Source organism: Nesoenas mayeri (genome assembly GCF_963082525.1).
Source record: "Nesoenas mayeri genome assembly, chromosome: 7".
Classification (NCBI taxonomy): Eukaryota; Metazoa; Chordata; class Aves; order Columbiformes; family Columbidae; genus Nesoenas; species Nesoenas mayeri.
The window spans coordinates 3,096,188-3,109,037 of record NC_137551.1 but is presented as its reverse complement, the minus strand read 5'-3'; the positions used below and the strand labels follow the sequence as shown (position 1 = coordinate 3,109,037).

The 12,850-nt window shown below is 42.4% G+C and overlaps 1 protein-coding gene across 1 annotated transcript in view; it reads left to right on the top strand.

Moving 5' to 3' along the window:
- The window catches only part of PCDH15 (protocadherin related 15), a gene marked incomplete at its 5' end in the record, with an annotated part of 280,224 nt that overhangs the window by 84,153 nt on the left and 183,221 nt on the right, over positions 1-12,850 (top strand). The window contains 2 exons of the mRNA XM_080347717.1: positions 1,041-1,149; positions 6,332-6,444. Coding sequence (XP_080203843.1) covers positions 1,041-1,149; positions 6,332-6,444 — 222 coding nt within the window. The remainder of the gene's footprint in view (positions 1-1,040; positions 1,150-6,331; positions 6,445-12,850) is intronic.

Here is a 12,850-nt window from a genome sequence, read left to right as displayed (position 1 = left end):
TCTCTTTCTTTATGCCTATTTTGAGCTCATCTTCCTCATTACACTTTTAAGAGTTTAATTTTTTAAAGAGACAAAAGTGGAAGCAAGCGGGTGACAAAGGACCTGGGCTCCTGTAGGACACGACTTCTGGGTGGCAAATGTAGGCAGAACAGTTGCATTATTGCAGATGACCGCGTGGCTCCATATCCAGAATTGCAGGAAGGGTTGTTAACTCTCTCCCCTTGGTGTTCTCCCTTTTCCCTCTAGGTTTACTGACAGGCATCGCGGAAACTCTTGCAGGTTTCTCCCAAATCACAGCAGCGAGATTTCTGTGCCAAAACTTGGCCGAATGTGGGCTTGTCTCCTTCCTATTCCTATGCTAAATTTCAAGTTACCTCTTGCAGAACATGGAGCATTCGACCTTTCCAAAGCAAAGGCTGCCAGGATTAGTTGCATGTGGAAAAGAGGCATCTTTTTTTTCCACAGAGGTTATTAACCATTTTGGCCACACAAACAGCAGTTCTGAGGGGAGGGCAGAGACTGGTGCACACACATTCATGGGGCAGCCTTGTTTCTGGTTGATTAAGCAGCAAGGATTACAGAAGCTTCTTTCAGATTTTGGAATGGCTTGAATTTATTTTGCAGTATGTGTTTGTGTATCACATCCACCTCAGCTCCTAATTATTCTCAAATTCAATTTGGTTTTGTTTCCTTTTTGAAGCGTTTGCTGTGTTTCACTGCTATGATAATGTCTGACATGTCTGCTTCAAGAGGCACAGTAGCATAGTCAGGTATTTGCTTGGACGTTTGTGAGCTTCCTCTCCTTGGAGGTGCTATTCTAGGATCAAATCTATCTCATGGAAAGCAGATTACTATCAAAATCTTACCTACTTAATTTTGATTTCAAAAGGGACATGTGCTGTAACTATGCTTAAATGTGAGGGGTTTTTTCTCCTGCAAATTCAGCAAATATCCTTTTCAGTGGGATGTTTTTGTGTTACAGATCTGCCTACTGGCTTTCTAATGTTTCTGTTTCAAATCTGTCTGATTTTTCATTCCAGGCACGTGTGAATCCCATCAGTGTCACTCCACCCATCCAAGCCATAGATCAGGACCGAAACATCCAGCCTCCGTCTGATCGACCGGGCATCCTCTATTCCATCCTAGTTGGTTGGTGTCTGCTACTCTTGCTTTCGCTCACAATCAGTCACTTTTGTTATGATGGCCAGAGAAAGATTGACTGGGAGAGTGGAAACCTAATAAAAATTCATATTGTGGTTAGTGGGACGTTTCAAATCATTGTTCTGCCTATTTATGCTTAATTGCCATTTAGAAGCTTATTTCAGATGGTTGCATTATTTATTATTATTTATTCCGATGATATTCAGAATCGCCTGGTTTAGCGAATGGAAGAGCACAGCAAACACACGAGAGAGGCTGCTATGTTCTTGGAGCTGTGCTGCCATGTATTTGTCATTCACAGGTTCAAAGGCACAATAAAAGATGCTAAAGAAAGGCAATTAGAGCAGGATTCCTTCTAAGAGAGCAACGTAATGGCTCTTAATGCATCTACCTTTAAGTTTGCTGCCGTGAACTTGTGTGCTCTCCTTTGTCATTTGGCGTTAGTTCAGTTGACCGTGCTGTTTTCTGGCCAGAGAAAGATGCAGTTCTAGAAAGACCTCAGACAAACACCCGGTTTGCTGGGGGATTTCCTGTAGTTTGCTGTGTTTTTAGTGGGTTGGTTTGTTTGTTTCTGCTACTTTCCTGTGTTTGGCATTTGTTTCCAGTTGCTTGGCTTGTGTGATTTGATAACAGAAAGGCCTAAGGCCGGGCTTTGCAGTTGCGCTTCCCGAACTACCGAGAATGATGTTGTAGTTATTTCTGTGCCCTGTGACTAACATGGGAATTGGAAGTTGTGTCTTTTCTGGAATCGCATCTTTTTCATGTTTGCTGTGTTAAACTGCAGCTACGCGACTTTCTTGCCCATGGAGAACCACAAGATATTAGTGAGCAGATTGTGTAGTTTTGCTTGTCATTAAAAAAATGGTCTTGAGGCATTTCCAGGGCTCTGCTCCCAGAACCATGACAAGGGACACACTGGTGGCAGGTCAGGCTCAGCATCTTCCGATTTAAAAAGCCAGGTTTTGTTTGGATAGCCATGAAGTGAGTGGATTCCTTCGGTCTGTAACTGGATTCAAATCTGGCAGAGCAAGGGTTGTATTGCTGTCAACTAGTCCTTGTCCAGCAAAACTGTTTTGTAAGGAAATTTGCACGTACTTGTAAATATACTAGGTGCTTGTATGTTTGAAAATTGACTTGGTTTATTTATAAATTGACTTGGCTTGTTTAAAAATTCTCTATGAACAGTTGTGCATCATAGTGAACATAGTGCATCATAGTGAACATAGTGAACATAGTGCATCATCTAGTCCATTTTTTTTAATGTTCTTCCCCCTCCTTTTCCCCCCTCCTTTTCCTCCCTCCTTTTCCCCTCTCCTTTTCCCCCCATCCTTTTCCCCCCATCCTTTTCCCCCCATCCTTTTCCCCCCATCCTTTTCCCCCCTCCTTTTCCCCCCTCTTTTTAGATTACTGCTATTTATATTTTAGCCTCAACCTCAGAAAACATTGAATAGTTTCATAGGAAATAGGCCTTGCAGATATTTCTCATTATATAGTTTTTCCCCTTGCTTTAGGTCTAAATGTAGCTCTTTATATCTTTGGATATGTCTGTTTTTAAACCCTGGGAGGTCTGAACTATGCCCATAGAATAAGAGAGTAAGCTACTTAGTGAACATGAATTTGATTTGATTTGGCCGAGTTCTAATTGGGTTTTCTTTTACTGTGCTTTCTTCCTCCCACTGCACACCTATATAAGTCAAGTCCTGGCATATTTTTGGGGCACTATGGATGTTATATATGAAGATAAGAAGTCTGTGCATCTTTCTCATTGTCTTATCGCATCTTCACAGTAGATCCTAAACTCACTTGTACTTGATGTGGCTTACTAACCTCATCCTGCTGAGTATAGTCCTTTCAAAGGATATATCGAGATGTCTGAATGTACTTGTTGAAATAGTTACGGACTGGTACTGATAAAACAATAGAACATTAGGTCTTAAATATTCTTGAGGGTCATCCTAAGATTAGAGAACTAGTTACAGCATAATACTACTGGGACTGTTGTCTACTATTTAAAGTATTGATGAAAGAGCTGCCTTCCAAAGTACAGTAAAGTGCTTCAGAGAAGAGGATTGAACTGGGGCAATACTGTAATATTTAATTTCTTATCAAATGCCCAGTATCTTTAAATTCGAAAACATGATGTTTGGAATTGTTTTTTCATGCACTAATTTTTCCAACTCTTGACTTTCAGGAGTGTTAATATAATACTTAGGTCATTGCAATAGACCCGCAGACAGTGTCTGGTGTACACAAGTGTGTTTGCAAGCCCCTTCTCTTTGCATATCATGTGTGTGCAATAAAAAAGGGGTAGAAACCAGCTCAACTTCCCTCACGTTCAATCTCAGGCTATTTTTTTTTCCTTAGCACTAACTGCATCCACAGTCCTGTGTGACTTTTGTATTTACTGCTCAGCTCTGTTTGAAGTTTTTCCTTTAGCTCTTTTTATTAATAATTTTAAGGCTTTCTTTGCTCTGGTGCTGGTCCTTGGGGAAAAGTCAATTTTACCTTTAACTCATCAGCTTCTAGTTTTGCCCCTGGAACTCTCTCTGTGGTTTCTTCTGCCAGTTTTGGACATTTAAGTGTTCTGGTTGGCCAAGAGTTAAATGAAGAGCCAAAAAGACAGCGACATTTTCAGACCAGGCTGGGAGCTCATCCATGAAGCTTTAGACCTCTGTGCTTTTCCTGGCTTACAGCTTCCTGCAGGTTTCACTCGTGAGGGATCGGAAGTTCTCCAGTACCGCTTGTCTGTATATGCAGACAACGCAATTGGAAGATATATTGTTACAGCTGCAGTAGGAAATTCCTGCTTTCTGGAAGCAGACCAGACAACAGTGTGGACTGAGGGTTGCTCTGCTCTGCCAAAGTGCAGATATCTTTGTGTGTTCAGAAGCAGATATCTCTGTTCCTGGAAAGCTTTGCTTTCAGAATTTAAGGTATCCAGGAGTTTGGACTCTTCCTATGGCCAGCAACAGCTGGACAGGCATCATCAATTGGGATTCAGGCATTCCAGCTCTGTTACACTTTGATCTTTACTTTCCTCTTAATCTTGTTTGCTCTCTAGTCCTCCTTTACCTGTTGAGTGTTCTTTTTTTGTTTTATTCTTTCATGCACTAAGTTTTCCAATTCAGGAGTGTTAATATAATATTTAGGTCATTGCAATAGACCCACAGACAGTGTTTGATTCTTTCCTTACACAATCTTAACTTCATCTTCCCTGCTGTAAATCACTTTGTGCCTCTTACAGCCATCTCCATCCTCCCCTGTGTATCTGTTCTCCTTCAGAAACATCTTGTTTTCCACTTTCTTAGTGCTTTTGCACGTAGTTCTTCATTTCTTGACTTTTTTCTTGGCTTCAGCATTGGCACCTGTGATGTGCAGCCTCCTAAGGCTGCAGCAATCTGTTATCTGCCAAAACTCTTGCTGGATGCCTAGTGCTCTTAAAAAATTCAGTCCGTTAATTAGGAGCTGAAATTGAAAGGGGGGAATGGAGGGAGAGGACTTGGAGCTAGAAACTCTGCATTTATGTTGGTGAAAAAAGAATCCACAGTGGGTTCTTTCTGTTACTAGTCTGCAGGTGTATGGCATGCATGTATACAGAGATACTCGCAGAGTACATACACTGTGTGTATATATACACACAATATACATCCAGTGTAGCAAATGGTTGTCATATGATGAGTTGCAAATTGAAGTATTGCACATGAGTGTGGACAGTAATCTATCTCCTTGGGATAGCTACGCACTCTCTAAAAGCACTTTCTAATCATTCCACTGGAAAGGTGAACAAACAGCATCATTTATCAGAAAAGTGGTCGTTTTTGTGCTGAATCTTGTGCCCTGTTAGATTGCATGGAGAATTTGGCACAGCAATATTTGTCCTGCTGTTTTGAGATAGCGTAACTGGTGAGCTCAGAAGACTTACTGGGGCGTTTGTACCATCAGCTAGGAGCACAGGACTAGTCCTAGACCTAAAAGGACTCCAGATCTTAGATCTGCAATCTGTATTTCGGTTTCTTCAGGTAATCTGTCGGGTGGATAAGCTGTGAGATGCCAGACTTCATGCTGTTTCTAACAGGATGGGTCCTTTGCACCACCCTCACTGGATCTCCGCGGCTTCTCTGATCTATTCGGGCTCCCACTGCTTCTCTTTTAACTGAGTTGGAGAATATAACAGAATCACAGAATGTCGGGGGTTGGAAGGGACCTGGAAAGCTCATCCAGTGCAATCCCCCCATGGAGCAGGAACACCCAGATGAGGTTACACAGGAAGGTGTCCAGGCGGGTTGAAATGTCTGCAGAGAAGGAGACTCCACAACCCCCCTGGGCAGCCTGGGCCAGGTTCTGCCACCCTCACTGGGAAGAAGTTTCTTCTCATATTTAAGTGGAACCTCTTGTGTTCCAGTTTGTACCCATCCTGGAAACTTAGAGCTGTGAAGACCCTGTTTACTGCTGACTATAAATGGAAGCTGTTGAACACAGATGAGGTTTCATATGGTGCTTCCTGCCTGATGAGAAGCTTCTTTTCTTAGAAAGATTTATAAAATAACATAATCTGTTGTTGTTACTGATGTATGGCTATCATGTACTTAGTGGTAACGTCTTTGTCAGATCACCTCATTGTATATTTTCTTTGTTTAAATACGTGCTCTAAACAATGATTTGCATTGTTCTTTGCTTTCTGACATACTGTCACCGTATGTCCAGCGGTACCTCGCGGAAATGTATTTCAAACCTGTATTTCAAAATCTGAGGGGAGTGGGTTGAGCAAGCTGAGTTTCAGGAATGTGGTGGCTAGAAATGGCCGATGATTTACACTGAAAGCTCATTTCTCCACATCCTCTTACCAGATTACATTTACACATATCTCCTGGAAACTGAGAAGCAGAATTTCCAGCACCTGCAGGTGTGTTTGGGCTTCTGTTGTTATCGAGTACTGAGAGATGCCCAGTTGAGAAGAATCTTCATGAGTAGGGGGAGAAAGGAAACAATGATAATGTTAAACACATAACCTTAGTAGTATCATTAAGCCGCATGTACACATGATGCAATATTTTATCCTTATAATAGAAGGATTAGTTCATATTCCTTTGGCTACTGAGTAAAATACATATATTTTACACTAAATCTTTCAGATACAGCATTTGTTCAAACTTCAATGTCTTTTTTACAGGTACTCCTGAGGATTATCCACAGTATTTCCATATGAATCTCACAACAGCTGAACTCACGCTCCTAAAGCCAATCAACAGGGATTTGCACCAGAAGTTTGACTTGGTTATTAAGGTAATTTTGGATGAATTCTTATTTCCATATGCTCTTGAAAAATGCTTAGTAACAAAAAGCTCTGGAGAAAATGCAGGGTGGGCTTATTCCTGCATTTTTTAATATTCATTTTTTAGCTTGTCAGGCATCAATTAGCACGGTCATGGGAAAAGAAATGTGTGAAGGACCTTTGAAAAGGGAGTGAATCACAATACATTTCTAACACTTCATGATATCTTGATGTTGTATGAACAAACTAACATTTGCTTTTTACAAACTTAAGAATGAATCTGGTTTGTATTTCATGTTTTCTCCAGTTCACAACCCATGCTGGAGAATCATATGGATACAAATAATTGTACTGAATATTGGAAGCAAAGAGAACAAAAAGTCATCTCAGTGTCATGTAGCAATGTTGTGTGGCTTTCTTTGGTTTGGGTTTGTTGTTGTTTTTTTGGGAGGGTAAGTTGAAGTTTGTTTGGTTGGGGTTTTTTTGTTCTGGTTGTTGTTGTTGTTCAGGGATCATTCAATAAAAGGAAACTCACTCCAGAGCTTTACTTCTGAATAAAGAGAGGACTTCTGCAACACAACCTGTGCTGATCTCATTCAGCTCCTGTTGCTGGGAAGAGGCAGAAACCACTTCTGTGGTGTTGATCTTTTCAAATTGCTGAGGAGAATTGGCCTCCTCCTCTGCTGTACATACTGCTTTGTCCTTAATTTCACAGTCTGCAGTTCTTCTCAACTGAATCAAGTGATCAAAGCACATATGAGTGTGTTGTTACAGAAAACCTCAAAATGTGTTTTCATCTGCTTGCTGAGTCCCAGGTTTGCAAGCATAAAATATTTCCGGTGTTTACTGCTTTCTTTGCTGATTTGAGGATTAAGAGGAAAAGAATAGGAAGTGATGATATCAATATGTAATTGCTCAAATTGTTAAATGTGCTAAGGTATTAAGTTTACTTTGAGCAGAATTCTACAAAACCGTAAAGTTTGCCACAGGTGAAATTTGTGTGAGCAGGCTGCTAAAGTTGCTTCAGTAAAGACGGTCTCTAATGAGAATAGAACCAAATTACGTTTGGTTCTTCTGGAGACAGTCTGGAGTTGTCCCTTAAGCTGTCTTCAAATGACACAAAAAATTCTATAGGTTTTTCTGTATATATTGGCAAGCGGAGGAGCAAACAAAGGAGACGGGAATTGCATTAGTGTGTTTTGAAGTTATGGATCACTTGGGTATTTACTGGTGTATCTTACATAGAATAGAAAGTGGGCTGTAGGGCTGTCATAAAGCTCTTGCTGTTCATATTAATATTATTTAATCTATTTCTAAACTCAAGGGAAGGGTTACACTCATGTTACCAATTATTTATTTGCGTCTCCCCCCCTCCCGTGTTTCAGGGGGTGTTGTTGGTGGCACCAGCAGCAGATGGTTCCTTGGGGAGAGCAGCTCCTTCTGTGCTGGTCTGTGAACCCTTGAAATGATGGGCTGGGCTTTGCTGCCTCCTGGGCTTGATGGTCACAATGCTGGTCATTCCTCAGGGAAAATCTCAGGAGGATTATTTTCCTTGTTTCTTTTTCTTTTCTTTTTTACCCCCCTTCAGAGCAGAAGCAACGCTTCCAATCACTTGGGAGCAGGGGGAGCAGTAATACACTCTCTGCTCTTGAAATAAGGAGGGACGAAGGAACATATACTAATATTGTGTGACAGAGAGACCTGGGTCCCCAGCTGTGTCTGCATGGCCATGCAAAAGCTGACTGGAGTTAATGCCTGTGGGACTTGTAGGAATTCTTCTGTTTTATACTAACTCTGAGCATTTATTAAGGACAGGAGAGTCAGGACAGATTTTTGGGCTCCTTTGGTGCGTCTCCGAGAGGGCAGCAGTTTCTCTGGGAAGATGATGATAAGTTTATTAATATACAGGTCATTGCTGCATCTTCCGAGGAAACCAACCGTGAGTATAGTAAGGCATAAAATGGATCAAAGTTGAAACATATAGGAATTTTGAATAACTCAGCACCTTTTAAAATACTCATTTTAATTTTGTACCTCAGTAGATCATGTATACATGGAAGTACAAAGCTTGTATAGGATTAAAGTGAAATAATGTGTGATTGGATTTTTTTATAATAATCGATTTTTGAGCTTGCTTCCTGTTCTGGACTGAGGTAGAAACTGAGGTGGATTAACATCTAAATAAATATGTTAAGAAGTTATGGGTTAAAGCCCTTTAGTGCTTTGTTTGGTCTTCAGCACCCATATCCAGTAGCCCAAGACATCAATTAAAAAAAACAGTTGCAGTGCTTTGGGTACCACATTCTCTGCAGGTAAACGGCAAACTCTGTTGTTAATGGAAATGTTTATAGGCATTATTAGGTTCATATTGCTGTGTTATATGTGCAGTCAAGGGGATAATAAGGAAAATTATCAGTCTGTAAGAATGATAATATGCCACCTGCTAGAAAAATACAAGTTTTAATGCTGTGTTGTTCAGGGACTTTTTAAACTGGTGTAATGTCTCCAGCTTGTACTGGATTAAAGCTTCAGATTCATGTCTTGCACATTCTCCAGTTTGCATTTCTCACAGTGTTGAAGCTTTTAATGTGATTCCGTTTTATCTGGAGGAGTGCAATGTGTGATGCTTCCCCTAAACAGAAAATAAGCTCTTTTTGCAGGACTCACTAAATTTAATCTTTAAAATATTCCCTCTGATATCAGGAGATCAGGTTTTTTTCCTGCCAAAATATTACAGAAAACAGTGACAGGAAAAGGATAGTTAAGTCAATACTTAAAAATGAGAATGCATGAAGTAAGGCAGACAGGAAATTGGTGCAAAATTGGTATAAAAACTGCGTTGCTGATAAATGCTGAATTCTCAAATAGGCAGACAATGGAAAAGGCTAAACTTCCTAATAAGAAATGACAGTTTTCAGCCTCCAGAAGATATTTGATGATAAGCTGGATGCAAACTTGCAGGCCCTCCTACGGGAGCTCTCGTCCCTTGCACTCTCTGCAAAGCAACAGGGCCCTTAAAAAGAACAGGTATTTGTTTGTGTGTCCCACTGCAACTGCCATGTGCCAGCTGCAAGGCTGGCTCCATGAGCATGTGGATATAGAGCCTTTAAAGAGAATCACAGAACCCCAGAATGTCAGGGATCGAAAAGGACCTGGAAAGCTCATCCAGTGCAGTCCCCCCATGGAGCAGGAACACCCAGATGAGGTTACACAGGAAGGTGTCCAGGCGGGTTGGAATGTCTGCACAGAAGGAGACTCCACAACCCCCCTGGGCAGCCTGGGCCAGTGTTCTGTTACCCTCACTGGGAACAAGTTTCTTCTCAAATTTAAGTGGAACCTTTTGTGTTCCAGTCTGAACCCATTGCCCCTTGTCCTATCACTGGTTGTCACCAAGAAGAGCCTGGCTCCATCCTCCTGACACTCCCCCTTTATATATCTGTAAACATGAATGAGGTCCCCCCTCAGTGTCCTCTTGTCCAGCTCCAGAGCCCCAGCTCCCTCAGCCTTTCCTCACACGGGAGATGCTCCACTCCCTTCAGCATCTTGGTGGCTGCGCTGGACTCTCTCCAGCAGTTCCCTGTCCTGCTGGAACTGAGGGGCCACAACTGGACACAAGATTCCAGGTGTGGTCTCCCCAGGGCAGAGCAGAGGGGCAGGAGAACCTCTCTGACCTACTGACCACCCCCTTCTAATCCACCCCAGGTACCATTGTCCTTCCTGGCCACAAGGGCCCAGTGCTGGCTCATGGTCACCCTGCTGTCCCCGGGACCCCCAGGTCCCTTTCCCCTATGCTGCTCTCTAATAGGTCATTCCCCAACTTATACGGGAACCTGGGGTTGTTCCTGCCCAGATGCAAGATTCTACACTTGCCGTTGTTAAGGCCTTTCCAGTGTTAATAATACTGTAACTAAAGAACATAGTCTGTGTGAGACCTAAAATATGTAAGGCTGCCAACATTACGTAGACAGGAGACTATGTTCCTGTTACTAGCTCTAAAAAGCATCAGCAGGGTTTGTTTTGTTTTGGTTTTTAAGCATGTGTATCATGAAACAAATAGGACAATTAATCAAATAGATACACTTTGATCCTTTCCTATTTGAACGTCCGTTATTTATCAATCAGACAAAATCTAACCTGACAGTTCTATTAAAATCAGTTTGCAAAGTGGGCTCCTGAAGGCTAGATGTGCTTACACAAAGTCAGCAAAGTACTGATGACTAGAAATGCTACACTGCGGAGGAATTTACCACACCTCTAAGAGACCGGAGTGTGATGGAATTACTCGGGCTGAGTGCTAATTTAGTTCTTGAGTGGCACAAGGGCTGCCAGTCCTCACCCAGAGAATGTGCCCCTGGGGAGATCTGGGGTAAAAATTGGCACTAAAGAGTTGTTGCTTTAGAAAATACTTCAAACTATTGTGGCTTCTTAGATTAGTTCAGTGTCCTGTAAAGCAAGAAGTGATTCTCCTCTAAACAAACCAGCAGCCATGTTATTGACGGAGTGCGGTTGGAGGCCTGTATCTAGTGCAGTGCCTCAAGAGTCAGTACTGGGGCCTATATTATGCAATATATTCATCAATGATTTGGATGAGGGAATAGAGTGACTGTCAGCAAGTTTGCTGCTGACACCAAGCTGGGAGGAGTGGCTGACACTGGAAGCTGTGCTGCCATCAGAGACCTGGACAGGCTGGAGAGTTGGGTGGCAAAAAATTTAATGAAATAGAACAAGGACAAGTGTAGAGTCTTGAATCTGGGCAGGAACAACCCCAGGTTCCAGTATAAGTTGGGGAATGACCTATTAGAGAGCAGCGTAGGGGAAAGGGACCTGGGGGTCCTGGGGACAGCAGGGTGACCATGAGCCAGCACTGGGCCCTTGTGGCCAGGAGGGCCAATGGTACCTGGGGTGGATTAGAAGGGGGTGGTCAGTAGGTCAGAGAGGTTCTCCTGCCCCTCTGCTCTGCCCTGGGGAGACCACACCTGGAATCTTGTGTCCAGTTGTGGCCCCTCAGTTCCAGCAGGACAGGGAACTGCTGGAGAGAGTCCAGCGCAGCCACCAAGATGCTGAAGGGAGTGGAGCATCTCCCGTGTGAGGAAAGGCTGAGGGAGCTGGGGCTCTGGAGCTGGACAAGAGGACACTGAGGGGTAACCTCATTCATGTTTACAGATATATAAAGGGGGAGTGTCAGGAGGATGGAGCCAGGCTCTTCTCAGTGACAACCAGTGACAGGACAAGGGGTAATGGGTTCAGACTGGAGCACAAAAGGTTCCACTTAAATTTGAGAAGAAACTTGTTCCCAGTGAGGGTGGCAGAGCCTGGCCCAGGCTGCCCAGGGAGGTTGTGGAGTCTCCTTCTCTGCAGACATTCCAACCCGCCTGGACACCTTCCTGTGTAACCTCATCTGGGTGTTCCTGCTCCATGGGGGGATTGCACTGGATGAGCTTTCCAGGTCCCTTCCAACCCCTGACATTCTGGGATTCTGTGATTACAGAAATTTAGTCATATCTGTTACAAGCTGAGGCGATCCTGCTGAAAATAGGAATAGTAATACAGAGTAAAGCAGGTAGGGGAAGTGTTTTCTTATCAGCTGTTGGTGAAACCAGTTGATAATTTCTGCCAGAAATCAGCTCTGGTTCCCCACACATCACTGTTGTAGCAAGTAAGGAAGAATCAGGAATTTTGTTCGCTCAGGATTGCTATAAAACCTGTGGGAGTCACAATAGAAAAAAGCCTGGCAGTATTTTGAGGCTAATGGAGTCTAGACATACCTATTAACTTTGTGTCTCTCTAGTCTACATTATTTAGCTAGAACAATGAATACCTGACGTTTTCTCCAGTGGAAAGGAAATGCACGCATGTCAGTTTCAAAGTCAGGATAAAAATTCCATTTCTCTTGCAGGAATTGATTTTCCATTTTTAGTAGCACGGGGGATACTTGCATTAATGACTGAAAATACTTTGAATATTATAAAATCAGGTGGAAAAAGAGATGAGTGGTTTGTTAATCTCATGTGGACACCTGTGTACTGGGGAAATTAAATTTATAATGTAGAGTAAGAGTAGGTTTTCCTACAAGCTGTATGCTTAATTCTGATACAACTAGCTGTTGTATTTGATTGTATTTGTGCCATTGGGAAATTAGGATGGATTCATGTAAGCTGGATATCTCAATAGAAATAGCAATTAGATTAAAAAAAAAAGAGAGAGGAGGGTGGGGAATAAGTTTCCCAGTTACAAATAATATTTGTGACCTTTTTAATACAACTTTTCCTAGATCCGAGAGGTTTGCGGTTCTTAGGGAACGGGCTCTTACAAAAAGAATTGGTTTGTGTCACAGTTGTTTTTGGTGCCTTCTGTTGGTATCAGAAGTGTTCTCCAACAGCGCGCAGCTGTGTGGGATATTCTGAAGAACATCCTTAC